General features: G+C 45.4%; 1 protein-coding gene across 1 annotated transcript; it reads left to right on the top strand.

The window, feature by feature from the left end:
• Window positions 1-511: 511 nt before the first annotated feature.
• LOC136358502 (uncharacterized) lies at window positions 512-8,822 on the top strand. The gene is made up of 8 exons (XM_066314389.1): window positions 512-762; window positions 2,419-2,530; window positions 3,146-3,290; window positions 4,472-4,585; window positions 5,146-5,290; window positions 6,169-6,317; window positions 7,036-7,175; window positions 8,541-8,822. Exons 2-8 carry the CDS (start codon window positions 2,425-2,427, stop codon window positions 8,660-8,662), a joined length of 921 nt encoding a protein of 306 aa, XP_066170486.1. The 5' UTR covers window positions 512-762; window positions 2,419-2,424; the 3' UTR covers window positions 8,663-8,822.
• The last annotated feature ends 2,832 nt before the right edge of the window (window positions 8,823-11,654 follow it).

The following is an 11,654-nucleotide window of genomic DNA, read 5'->3' as shown; positions in this document are numbered from 1 at the left end:
GTATCAAAGAACAAAACTTTACTCATGACCCAATCTCCATCTGGGGCTACAGGAAGATCTGAGGATCCTCACAGGATCCAGACTATGGATCTACGTTGTTTATTGTTAGACTGGATCTTTTCCAGCCTATTCTGTGGTTCTGTGTATGACATCTGTGTGTTCATCTCTGGAAATGTTTAAGGCCAGGCTGGATGGGGCTTTGATCAACCTGGACTAGTGGGAGGTGTCGCTGCCCATGGCAGGGGGGTTCTTGGAGCCCATTTTTATCTCCATCTCCCCCAAACCCCAAATTCAGTCTGCTTCTCCAGCACTCCCTGCCAGCATCTCCTGCTCAGGAGCACCAAGATTTTGAGATGCAATATTTTGAATTAAGTGCTCAGTTTCCCTCCTCCTGGCAGGGATGGAGAAGGACAAAGGAGGCAGGAGCCCAGAGCATGCAGTCATTAGCTTCTGTCTGCCAACAAGTTGGGAGCATGCAATGTTATACGAAATGTCTGGCTGTTATAAAAGGCTTTGGTTAAGTAATCACATTTCTCTTGCATAAGTGCTTGTTTTTGGGAGGCTTTAGCCAATGGGAAGCTGCAGCAGCACACAGACAAAAAGCATGTCTAACTTCTGCGAGTTTTTATTTTAATACTGAGTGATTATTAATCTGCTGAGAGTTGTATGAAATCTCTTTGGTTAAGGTTAGGAGGCGGAGACTCCCCAGCGCTGCTTGAACCACAGCTGTAAAACGCCGCCATAAAGCCTGTGTGGATTCCTGTGAGTAATATTTCTGATTCTTCTAATGGGTGGTTGTGGCTGGAGACTGCAGGCAGGAAATGTTGCAGACGTTTATTGCAAGCAGTAAGTTAGAGGGAGGCAGGAGGTGAGAGACACCAGTGAAACTATTGACCTGTTTAATGAGACTTTCCTCCTGGACTTCCACAAGCAAACATGGGTTTCTCTGAAGCTGTGCAATCAAGGTTCTTCCAAATATGCTAATGAAAAAGAAACGTGATTCTGAAGTCAACTACGGGACTATGGGACAGAGTTTTGGCCTGACAGGGAGATCACAGGACTATCTAGTCCTGTGTACTGGTTTGGAGTAGGCAAATGTCCCATTCTTATATTCTTTCCTTGATCATTGACAAGTGTCCAGTGATATTTTTCTCCTATGTTTTCACAGCTTTCAGAAATCTGCATGTCAGTTATTTCCTGAGCCAGAAATGATATCTCTAATAGTACAATACAATAGTACAACATAATGGTAGAGTGGATTTTTCTTTTCAGAAGTTGCTAATTCAGTGTATTTGTTAAAGACAACACGTTGTTCTGCAATTTGACTGACATAAATCTGGTTGGGATTTTGTATCTTGCATTCTTCCATATAGGATTTTAATTTTTATTTTTTAAAAGGGTGGGTTTTTTCTGTTAAGATGGAAGTGAAAAGGGAAAAAAACATGTATGGAATCACAGAGAACAGAATTTCCCTTTCTGCTTCCTTGTGATGTGTCTGGATGCAGCGAGTTCTACGAACAAAGCCTGGAACTGTAAAACAATCCACTGAAGTGGGAACTGGAAATTATTGTTCAAGACTCAGCAATGTGAAACAACTCAATTGTTACTCCTGGCAACCCTGGAAAGCATTGAAGTGCCACTGTAGAGAGAAAGCAGCTCAAGTGCTGAGCTGTGAGGAGAAATAAAGCTGTTGCCTATAGCTGGGTTCATGTGTGCTTACTCTTAGAGGTGGCACTGAACTTCTCTGGGAGAGAATAAATGCTGGGCTAATGGAAATCACTTGGGAAAGCTTAAGTCATTACTTAGTAACCTTGAAAAATTGTAGAATGTGGATTTTGTAGTCTATAAAGTTCTTGAGACACGCTGAAGCATTTAAAGCTTATTTGCAGCCGGTAGATGAGGAGGTAGTACCACCATGAAAGGATGTTAATTTGTTAGAGTTATAGGATTAGAGAGGTAAATGTGAGAAGTTATGGTGAGCTAAAAGGCACTTGGCTGCAAAGCAAAGACTTCAACACTTTCATATTGGCTTCCTAGAGTGGGCAAAATTGATAAGCCTGTTTGCCTCAGTAAAACTGCAACAGTGATGCCAGATAAGCTGATTTTGTGGGCTAATTATTTAGGCCTTAGTGAAAACCTTAGGCAAACCTAAGTTAGGGCTCTAGCAATGGAGGGTGGTAGGGCAGGCAGCTCTCCCAAAGCTTCCCATTTCCATTCTGCAGCCTCATGAAATCTCTTCAAATGGAGATGCTCCTAGCCCATGCAAAGGCCTCTTTAGCCCTAATGAAAACCCCACAAATAAAAGTTGGCAGTTAAAAATTGTGGATTTAGAACACTTTTTCTGAAACAGCCTCTGGGACGTGGAACAAATCCAGGCTTCCTTTAGGATAAGCCAACAATATCTCTAATGTGTTTCAGAGTAAGATGGATGCCCTGCATAAGTTGAAGATTTTGGTGATGTTTCTGTCTCTGGCTACTTTCATTTTCATGGTGATAATGAATGCTGGAAATGCCACTGGGACTTTCAAAGGTAATGCAAGCAATTTTTTTTCATTCAGAGGAGGGTTTCAAGCTTTATATCATTCAATGATATAAGGTGGCTTAGATGGGATAGATGTGTTTGCTACCTTACACCTTGTTCTGTGAAAAATGGAAGTAGCTGGTGCATCCTCCAGGTGTTAGAACCAAATGCCTGAAGCCTATCCAGTCCCTTGAAATCCAAATAAATGTCCCCACTGAGTCTGGACCTGGTGGTGGTTGAAAGGCAGTCCTTGCACACCCTTGTATCCCTGGTGGAAGATGTTCAGGCTGCTGTTGGTTTGTAGACAGCAGTAGTGCTGTGTTTGAATGCTGCCTGCCTGAATCTGCCAGGATGTTGTCCTCTGGGTGACACAGACAGCTGGTTTTTCTGGTTCCCTGTGAGAGGGAAGGTGCTCAGTGTTCCCAATATGGGACAGTGATCCCATAATGGATCTCTAAACCAACTGCAGCACGTGGCTGGTCTGCACCAAGGGTGTGCTCTCACCATCCTTGAGCACACTGAGGTAGGGAGGAAGACTGAAGGCCAAGCAAAATCAGCAGTCTTTCCCCATCCTTTGGATTTAATAACACTTTTGCCTGCAATAACATTCACCACCTGGTGCAGGTCTGTTCAGGACAACCCCTGGAAACATCTCAGCCAAGTACAGCACTGATTTCACACCAGCTGGCTGGACTTTCCTCATCTGGAATGTCATCTACACCTGGCAGCTTGCCTGGCTCCTCTACGCCCTGTCAGGGATCTGTCGAAGGTATTTTCCCTATTTACTGTTTACAGTATAAATGAGAAGGGAGAGTGGCTCTTTCCTTTTGGAGCAGCTCAGTCTCTTACCTCCCTTTCAGGGGTTTTTAGCCAGAGCAAACATGTTGGAGCCCTGGGCCCTGAGAATTCCAGCCTTTCTGTGCTCACAGGCACTGACCCCCAGGCAAACACTGCATTGACCTGAGCCCGTGGAAAAGGCTCCAAAATTGAGTGACAGCACTGGGATTGTGGGTGTGGAGTTTGGATAGAAGTGTGGGATATCACAGGGTGCAAAACTCAGAGTTGAAGGGTTTAGAATATGATAATATCATATAAAGCAAGATGGAGGATTTAGGGCAGAGGCTGAGTCCTTCTTTTTCACCTTCTTCTCCATGGGTCTGGGTGGTGTTTTGTAATTGGGTACAAAAATCCACATTGTGGGCCATGGGTGGTTGGTTATTGGGTTAAAAGTAAAAATAATTTAGGTGTCATTTCATAATTGGAGAGTTTGTGCTTAAAAGGCCTTGTAAAGAGACAGCCATTTTTCAATTTGTTAGCTAAAACTCACAACTTGTGAGACTGTAACATAGATAAGAATTAATAAACATCTGAGTCCAAGCATGAACACTGTCTGTCAAACATTTAATCCCATCTGTAACAGAGGAAAAGGTAAATTGCCATTTATCTTGACATGACAAGCATCTCTTGCATCCAGCATCCAAAGCTGGGAAGCAGTTTGGAGGTGTGCATGAACTCCTCTAAAGTGTGGACAGATGTCCAAGTGTGCAAACTCCTCCGTGAGTCCTCAGTTCTAGTCATTTGGGGAATCTGACAGATTTATCCAGTACCTGAATATCCACAGGGGCAAAACCAATGGATTATGGAGCTAATACTTTGAGGTTTTTTTCTGTTAGAGATCAAACAACCAGCACTGGGGAGTCTCTTGGTTGGTTAAACTGAACTGGAAAATTTTCCTGGGGCTATGAGGTCAATAAGTGCCTGAAAGGGAAAACCACAGGAATTACTGTATTGTATCAGAGAAGGACACAGAGGAGAAAGAGTCTGATTTCAGGCAAAATGTTTAATTCCAATGTAAAGTCTCTCCTAATGTAAGGAAAATGAGGCCAGAAAGGTTGGTTTGGTCAATGCAAGCATTGTTTTCCTTTCTCCATACCCACTTTTTCCTGGCAGGAATGAACTTGGATATGTCTTCATGAAGCCAGACTTGCTGCCAACACCTTTTTATATGGCATGGTGTCTGAATAATGGCCTCAATGTTGGATGGCTCTTTCTGTGGGACCGAGAGTAAGTTGTCTTTGTCTGTTTCTAACACTCTTGATGGGATCGCCCCAGTACTTTTTTTTTTTCCCCTCTGTTTTCTTTTCCTCTGTGTGTGACCACTTAATCACTCCTGTAAAACCCTGTGCCAGACTTAGCCTTCATGAAAGTTTGGGGGTTTTGCATTATGTCATCGTCTTGCCCATGAGACAGATTGGTCATTGAAGTCTAAGATCTCCTCAAAGCTTCTACATTTTTACCTCCAGAAGTGAGACAGGAGCCATGCCTGTCTTCATTAATACAACTAAGCTCCTTGCCTTGGATTGTTTCCATAATGATGGTCACATTAAGGGCTTAGGAGAGCACCACTGTCAAGAGGTGAAGAAATCACTTCCAGTCAGGAAAACAACTTCATGATTAACAGAGTAAAACAGCAACATGTCAAAATGAGGGCTATGTGTGGTGGTTACCTTTATTAAAGGCTGATCGACTTGAAGCCAGTAAAGGCCAAACTACAAATTAGGGCGTTGTGACACCACGGAGAAAAATGTGATGTCCATTGTGTGTGTACATGTTCTTTGTCCTAGATACCTCCTTCCAGCCCTGGTGTTCCTGGTAGTCCTCTCTCTTACCACGTGTGCCTCCCTGTTTGTTTCCCACCGAGCCCTGAGCATCCATTCCTCATGGTTCGTGAAGGGTCACAAAGCTGACCTCTGGCTCATCCGCATTCTGGTAGGTGGCTTTTGAGAACCTGTGCTGTGGGTAAACAGTTAAAAAAAAAAAAAACCAAACCCCAACCTCTGTGAAGTGCTGGAGGTATCAGAGTGAAAGATCCAGTGGTAGAACATAGCTAAGGAAAGATTTCTGCCCTGCACAGAAAAGTTCCTTGTGGAAGGAACTGGAAAAAGGCATCCACGTCTCTTGGCACAAACTGGGAGTGGGCTCTGCTCTTAGCACTTCCTGAAACACCAGTGTAACACACTGCTGGGCCGGATTTCTGGAGCCCCTTGGGTGTCCAAGGCTTCACCTTTTCTCTGTGTTGAGGGACTTTTCCTGCAGCCAGGTCCAGAAGTCTGGTTTAACTGTGCTGGGGCCAAGGGGTCACCAAGTGATGCCTTGGGAAGGCTGAGCTGGAACAGAGACTGGGCAGAGCTGGAGAATAAAGTAGGGATTTATTGAAAGGCCTTTAGGGTACCTTGGGCAGGACAGGGCCTGACCAGGGCTATACCCAGGGTGGACTAAGAATGGTCACAAAATTCCCAACCAGTCACGAATCTTAAGTTTTTATAAGTTTTGGTCCATTTGCATCTTGGGGTTTAATTGTCCAATTCCAGCTCCAGGCTGTGAGGTCTCATCCTTTTTGTTCTTCCCTCCAGCCCACCCTTGTCTGTGCTTTTGGGGCTGAAAGTTGTCCTTGGTGTGCAGCAGGAGAAGGATTTTTCTCCCTACTCTGTGTAGAGAGCTTAGTAACACTTCATATGAGGCTCAGAACTACAACCCGGGCAGCACAGAGTCTGAAAACCATGAAAGCTCAAACTTAAGGCATCATCACAAGGACAAGCAGAGCTGACCTGTGTGTCACTCTTGTCCCTTTGCTGTGCTGCTGGCAGGTGCAAAACGGGCTGGCTCTGTACCTGACGTGGACCAGCATTGCCACGCTGCTCAACTTCGCCGTCGTGCTGATCTACAAGTGGGACGTGCCCAACCCGAAAGCAACAACTGCTGCCCTGAGCATCCTGGCTCTGGGCCTGGTGATATGGTAAAGTGACCCCAAGTGTGCCCACTGAGCAACAGAAACCCCTCCCACCCCTCACCAGTGGTGACAATTGTTTCCATTTGCTCATCACTTGTCCCTCTCCCAACACCGAGTTCGGAGGCCTCTGTTATAAGTCATGGCAGATGAACTGGGAGTCTGGGCAGAGCTTTTATCCCCTGACTCAGCAATGCCAATAAGCACTGTGGGCCAGGAATATGTTTTTGTGACTTACATGAGCCCAACCTACCTTGGGTTTACAGGTGAGGCTGTGATAACAGAAACCATAGGAAACATGGCTGTATTTTTCCCCTAAAATTACCTTAAATAAATAATTTCAAATTAAAAAATTTCAAATAATAATGTTAAAATAATTTAAAATAATGGTTTAAATAACATTTTAAAATAACATTTTTAAATTTTAAGTAATGTTTAATAATAATTTTAAATAATCATTTTAAACGTCAATTTTCAAATAATAATGTTCGAATAATATTTTAAAAATAAATTTAAAGAATTTTGGTAATAATTTAAAATATTTTAAAGTATAATATTTTCAATAATATTTATAATAATATTTTTGAATACTAGTAAATGGAAAATTTTGGCACTCTTGTCCCAGCTGGCCCACAAAACCCCCTGTTCTCCATCTAATTCTTTTCTTAGGGAACGGAAAAAATATACAGAGAAAAATTCTTACTTTGGCCACTCTTTTCCTTCACAGGTTTTATCTAGAAAACTACCTTCTTGACAAGTATGTCCGCTATAACCTCACAGTGTACCCAGTGGTCATAGCAGCTCTGGCTGGCAGCGCATGCAGGAACAGCTCATTTTCGTCTCCACACACCAACGACGTTTTTATAGGTGAATCTTTCTCACTCCTGTAAAAGAAGGCCTGTAAACACTTCCCATCTTTTCCCTGTATTGATGGCAGGGAGGTTTGCCACTTGAAAAGCTTTATTTGTTAAAGGCAGAACTAGGGATGTATTTGAAGGTGCTCATTTTGCTGAGGGAAGAGCAGAGCAGAAATCACTGCCCACGAGCCTTGGGGCTGAACCCAAACCTTGTGTTTTCTCAAGTTCACTTCCCAGTGCAGTATGTTTGTCCTGCAATCCTCCATCATCCACTTGGCTCCTCCAGCAGCTCCAGCTGACACAGGGCAGGCCAAAGGAAAAGCAGGGCTGGGATGAAGGCTGTGGACTTCCATTTGCCCTGTTTTGTTGGGGATGGTGGAGCAGTGCATGAGCTCCTGACCCACGGAGGACTTCACAGTGCAAACCCCTGCCCATGCTCCTCTCCTGTGCAGAGCTCAGGCTAGCCTTAACAAGTTTTCCTGGGATTATCTGGCTGCTGCCAGCCACTGTAGCAGAGTTGAGTGTAGTCATCCGTGGTAAAAGGGCTTAAGCTGTCCAAATTCTGTACAATCACAGTCTGGCAGAAGCTGTACCATTATGAGCAGTTTTATGCTGGCATGAAAGGGACTCAGCTGTGTGAACTCTGAATCCTGCTGAGGCAGTTTGGGATGCCTATTCCCACCACGGGGTCAGCAGAAGGGAGCATGTTCCCACCCTTCAGCCTTCCCACTGCCACATACCAGTGGCTAAAACTAAATTCTGGACTGGCATCACCACTGGAGCTGCTCCAGCACAGTTCCCTTTGCTGGAAGTGCAGCTGGAGCCTGATCATGTCTGAGAGCACCCAGCAGGACTTGGCAAAGCTTGTCTGCCACAGCCATGGGGGCACTGGAGGCCCTTCTCCTGATGGTTGTGGCCACCAGGAATGTGGAGGTGTTCATGGTCTCTGGCAGGCAGCCCTGTTCCTGCACTAGGTACATTTCCTACCAGCAAATCTTCATTCTCAGTGGTTCAGCTTGTTTGGCTGGTAGGACCAGAATGTGCTTTTCCCAAACTAGTACACATTTCTTTATATAGTTCAACTATTCTTGGAGTATTTTGTTAATGTAATGTATTTCAACTCATGTGTCCAGGCAGCCTCCCCCTTTTTAGACATTCCTTGACTTGGAACCACTGGGCAAATTTTACTGTATAGCAGTAAAACTCTGGGGGATACAACTCTGGGGGTAATGGATCCTGCACAGGGGATTGTGGGTTTTTTCTCTTTCCCTGGATGTGTTTTTTTTTTCCTCTTTCTCCTGTTCTGGGAGCTAAAGTATGACAAGAGGCACTGTCTTTTTTTAATGCTTTAACATGCTCCTGTGTTTTTCCCCAGTTGTTCTGCTGTCACTGACGTGCTTGATCTTTGCTGTTCGCCTGGGGCTGGTCACATGGAGACACTGGAGAAAACCCCTGGAAGCATCAGAATCCCGAGGGCTTTCAGGCACAGTGGCCTGAGACCTCTGGCACACTGTGGCTGATACCTGAAAGGGAGAAAAAAGAATTTGGCATGTGCTGGTCCTTCCTTCCTGTATCAATTTCCTTGTGCTTTTCTCTCTCATTCTCCATTCCAAATGCAGATTTCTTGTGTCTGCAAATGTGTTTTTCCCCCACATCCTCTGGGGATGTGGGGGAAAGACACATTTGCACTCACAACCTTGCCTTGAATTCCTTTGGTTTTACCCTGGAAAAGTTCAGGAAAAAGTTCTGGGCAGCCCTGTGCACTTTTGTGATGCCTGGGCTGTGGTTGTCTTATCCTGCCAGTGCAAGGAGGGCTGCCAGCAGGCACCCAGCAGGCTTGAACACACAGCTTCTTGTGTTCTTGTTCTTCCCTAGGAAGTTCACTTTCCTTGAAGTGCATATCCAAGTGAACTGCCCCTGGAATTCCAGGGGAGCAATGGGAGGTCTCTCATTCCCTTTGGCTGTGGGTGCTGAGCATCCCCAAGCCCTGATGCTGTCAGCAGATCTCCTGCAGGCAGCCACTGCTCTTTTCCCTGCTTCTCCTCAGCATGACAGGAACAGACACTACAATTTGATACCTGCCTTTGCAGTGCCAGTTCTGATGTTTGGTATTCAGGGGGGCAGAGGGAGTGACTGAAATTTCTGACACAACTGTGTTGCCTCTCCCTGAGCTGTGCACAGCTTGGGCTGCCTGGATGTCTCTCATTGGGGGAGGGTTTGTGGCTAGTCTGGAAGGAGGTTAGATGTACAGATGAGCTGGTACCTGATCTGGGGTGAAGCCTGATGCTTCAAAGGAAGCCTGTTAAAAAAAAGAAAAAAAATTGAACCGGTAGAGCGAGTTCCTCCTGGATCAGTTCTTTCTCATGTGGCTTCAGCACTTCTGAGTTGGGGTTAGGAAGCCTAAAACTGGATTGACTGAATTTTTGGACCACTGCCTCACCTTCCTGTGCCTAATCAAGAGCTGGTGGTGCCTCACAGGTGTCTGGAAAGTCTTTGCATTGCAAAGGTGCTTTCAGGTGTTGAGCATCTTGCAGTATTGTTAACAAAGCTAAGTTGTAAAATAGCATGTGTTACTATTTACATTCAGCAAAAACCAAAAGCAGTGTAATACAATTCCTCTCATCATTCTGGTGTGGCTTTTTTTGTTTTTTTAATTTTCAAATAAATCAGCTAATTCTACCACTCTGCCACTTACTCTGTAAATCATCTAAAGCATCCTGGCTCCCACTTCTCTCTCTCTTGCCCAGGGTTCCAGAGTGACTCTGGTCCCTTGTTGGGATCTCAGAGATGTAGCTGCTTCCACTGATGCTCAGGGGAAGAGTTGGAGGGTGCAGATTGCTAGGCATGATATAAACTCCTTTGTCCAGTACGCTGTTCATTAGGTTTCTATTTTATAAGCTCTGCCTCTGAAGAGCCCAGCTAATAAATTCCCAGCAGCCTCTCCATAAGCTGCCTTCTTTAATACAGAGGTATTAAATCCACTGGCATGGGGATTAAGGGGTCCAAGCAAGGTGAGAAGCTGCTGTGAGGTTGTGCAGCAGTTGATGCATGAGAAAGTTTTGCATCCTCCCCATCAAGAGCACTGCAGACTGTTCCTGGACTGGGGCAGCTGCACTGCTTTTCCACAGGACATTAAAAAACATGCCTTCAGGAGGTTTCTTGGTGTCTGTACCTCATGTCTGTGCTAGCCAAATGACCAGAAACTATATCAAAGAATGCAATTAATTGTCTGGGGAGAGCTGACAGGGCTTTTGCAAAGGGAAGTCATGTCTCACAAACCTCTGAAGGGCTCAAAAAGCACAGGCAAGGGTGAGCTGTCTCACAGGGCCACTGGCTTCTCCAGAGGCACCAAAGCTGTCAGGAAAATCAAAGTCCTCCCACTGGTGATTAAAGCTGGGTAGCAGAGGGGCTGTTTCTCCAGGAAGGGAGGTTGTTGGTGCCATGTGTCATGAGGTGGTCACTAAAAATTGAGGGGTTGCTTCTTGATGGGCAGTTATTTAGGGTGGTAAAGGAGAAGATAGACTTGGGGAATTGCAAAAAGCTGTTATGGAGCTGAGAGAGGGCAGAAGTCATTGCAGGGGTGCCCCAAATGATGCTGTGCTTCACCTTGCAAGTGCCGGGCTCTTACCTGGCCCCTGCCACTTGGGAACGAGAATCTGGGGTATTGGCAGCCGTCCCCACCCAGACATTTCCACATCTGGCAGCAGTAGAGGTAAACCACACATCAGGAATTGTAGGAGAGGAGTAAAATTTGAAACACGTTCCTGTCTCTAAAGCTACTGTGCACCCACAGCTCGAGGGCTTTGTGCAGCTCTGCTCCTTGTACTCCTTAATGGTGATCATTAAGGGTTTGGGAAGAGCAATGGCATCAGGGAGTGAGATGCCTCGCTGCCCATCCCTGAGGAGCAGCTTAGGGATGTGAGCCCCTTCCCCCTGCTCTCACCACTCCAAAACCAGCAGCAGGAGAGACTCAAAACCCCTTTTTCTGATGAGGTGCTGCAGCAGCACCCATTTAATCTTTGCAGACCTCCCCATGAGAAAGCCCCTGATAACTACCCTGAAATGATAATGCTGAGTTACCCCCAACCCTCATTTGGCCACACACAAATAATTTCCTGGTGCCCTCAAACCCTCTCCAAACCCTATTTTCCCGTAGCTGGTGCAGACAGGAGTTCCCACAGCTGTCCCGGCACACAAAGCTCCAGCCAGCTCTGGGGAAAATGGCTTTTCCTGCATCTGCAGCAGGAACAGGAGCCTAAAAATAAGCCACCTGCCCCTTTCTCTTTCAGTGAGCAGGGAAGAAAACAGATGAAAAATAAGTGTGACCCTTCCTCTTCCAGATTTGGGGATAAAGATAGCTTCAAGACTATTTTTAAAGGCTTTATTTTTTTCCCTGAAACGCTTTATTTTGATTTGTCTTTCCAAAACCACCCGCACATGATTTTGCCCACAAAAGATTTTCCTTTGGGCAGAGCTGCATTTCAGAAAG

Source organism: Sylvia atricapilla, chromosome 3 (genome assembly GCF_009819655.1).
Source record: "Sylvia atricapilla isolate bSylAtr1 chromosome 3, bSylAtr1.pri, whole genome shotgun sequence".
In the NCBI taxonomy this organism is placed as follows: domain Eukaryota; kingdom Metazoa; phylum Chordata; class Aves; order Passeriformes; family Sylviidae; genus Sylvia; species Sylvia atricapilla.
Note: the sequence above shows the minus strand (reverse complement) of the source record. Positions and strands in the feature narration are given on the sequence as shown.

Excerpts from the sequence above, each read along its gene's own strand:
- LOC136358502 (XM_066314389.1), top strand. The coding sequence starts at position 2,425 with ATGGATGCCCTGCATAAGTTGAAGATTTTGGTGATGTTTCTGTCTCTG. Across the intron at positions 6,318-7,035 it reads GCTCTGGGCCTGGTGATATG|GTTTTATCTAGAAAACTACC; the intron begins GTAAAGTGACCC and ends TTTCCTTCACAG. Across the intron at positions 7,176-8,540 it reads CACCAACGACGTTTTTATAG|TTGTTCTGCTGTCACTGACG; the intron begins GTGAATCTTTCT and ends GTTTTTCCCCAG.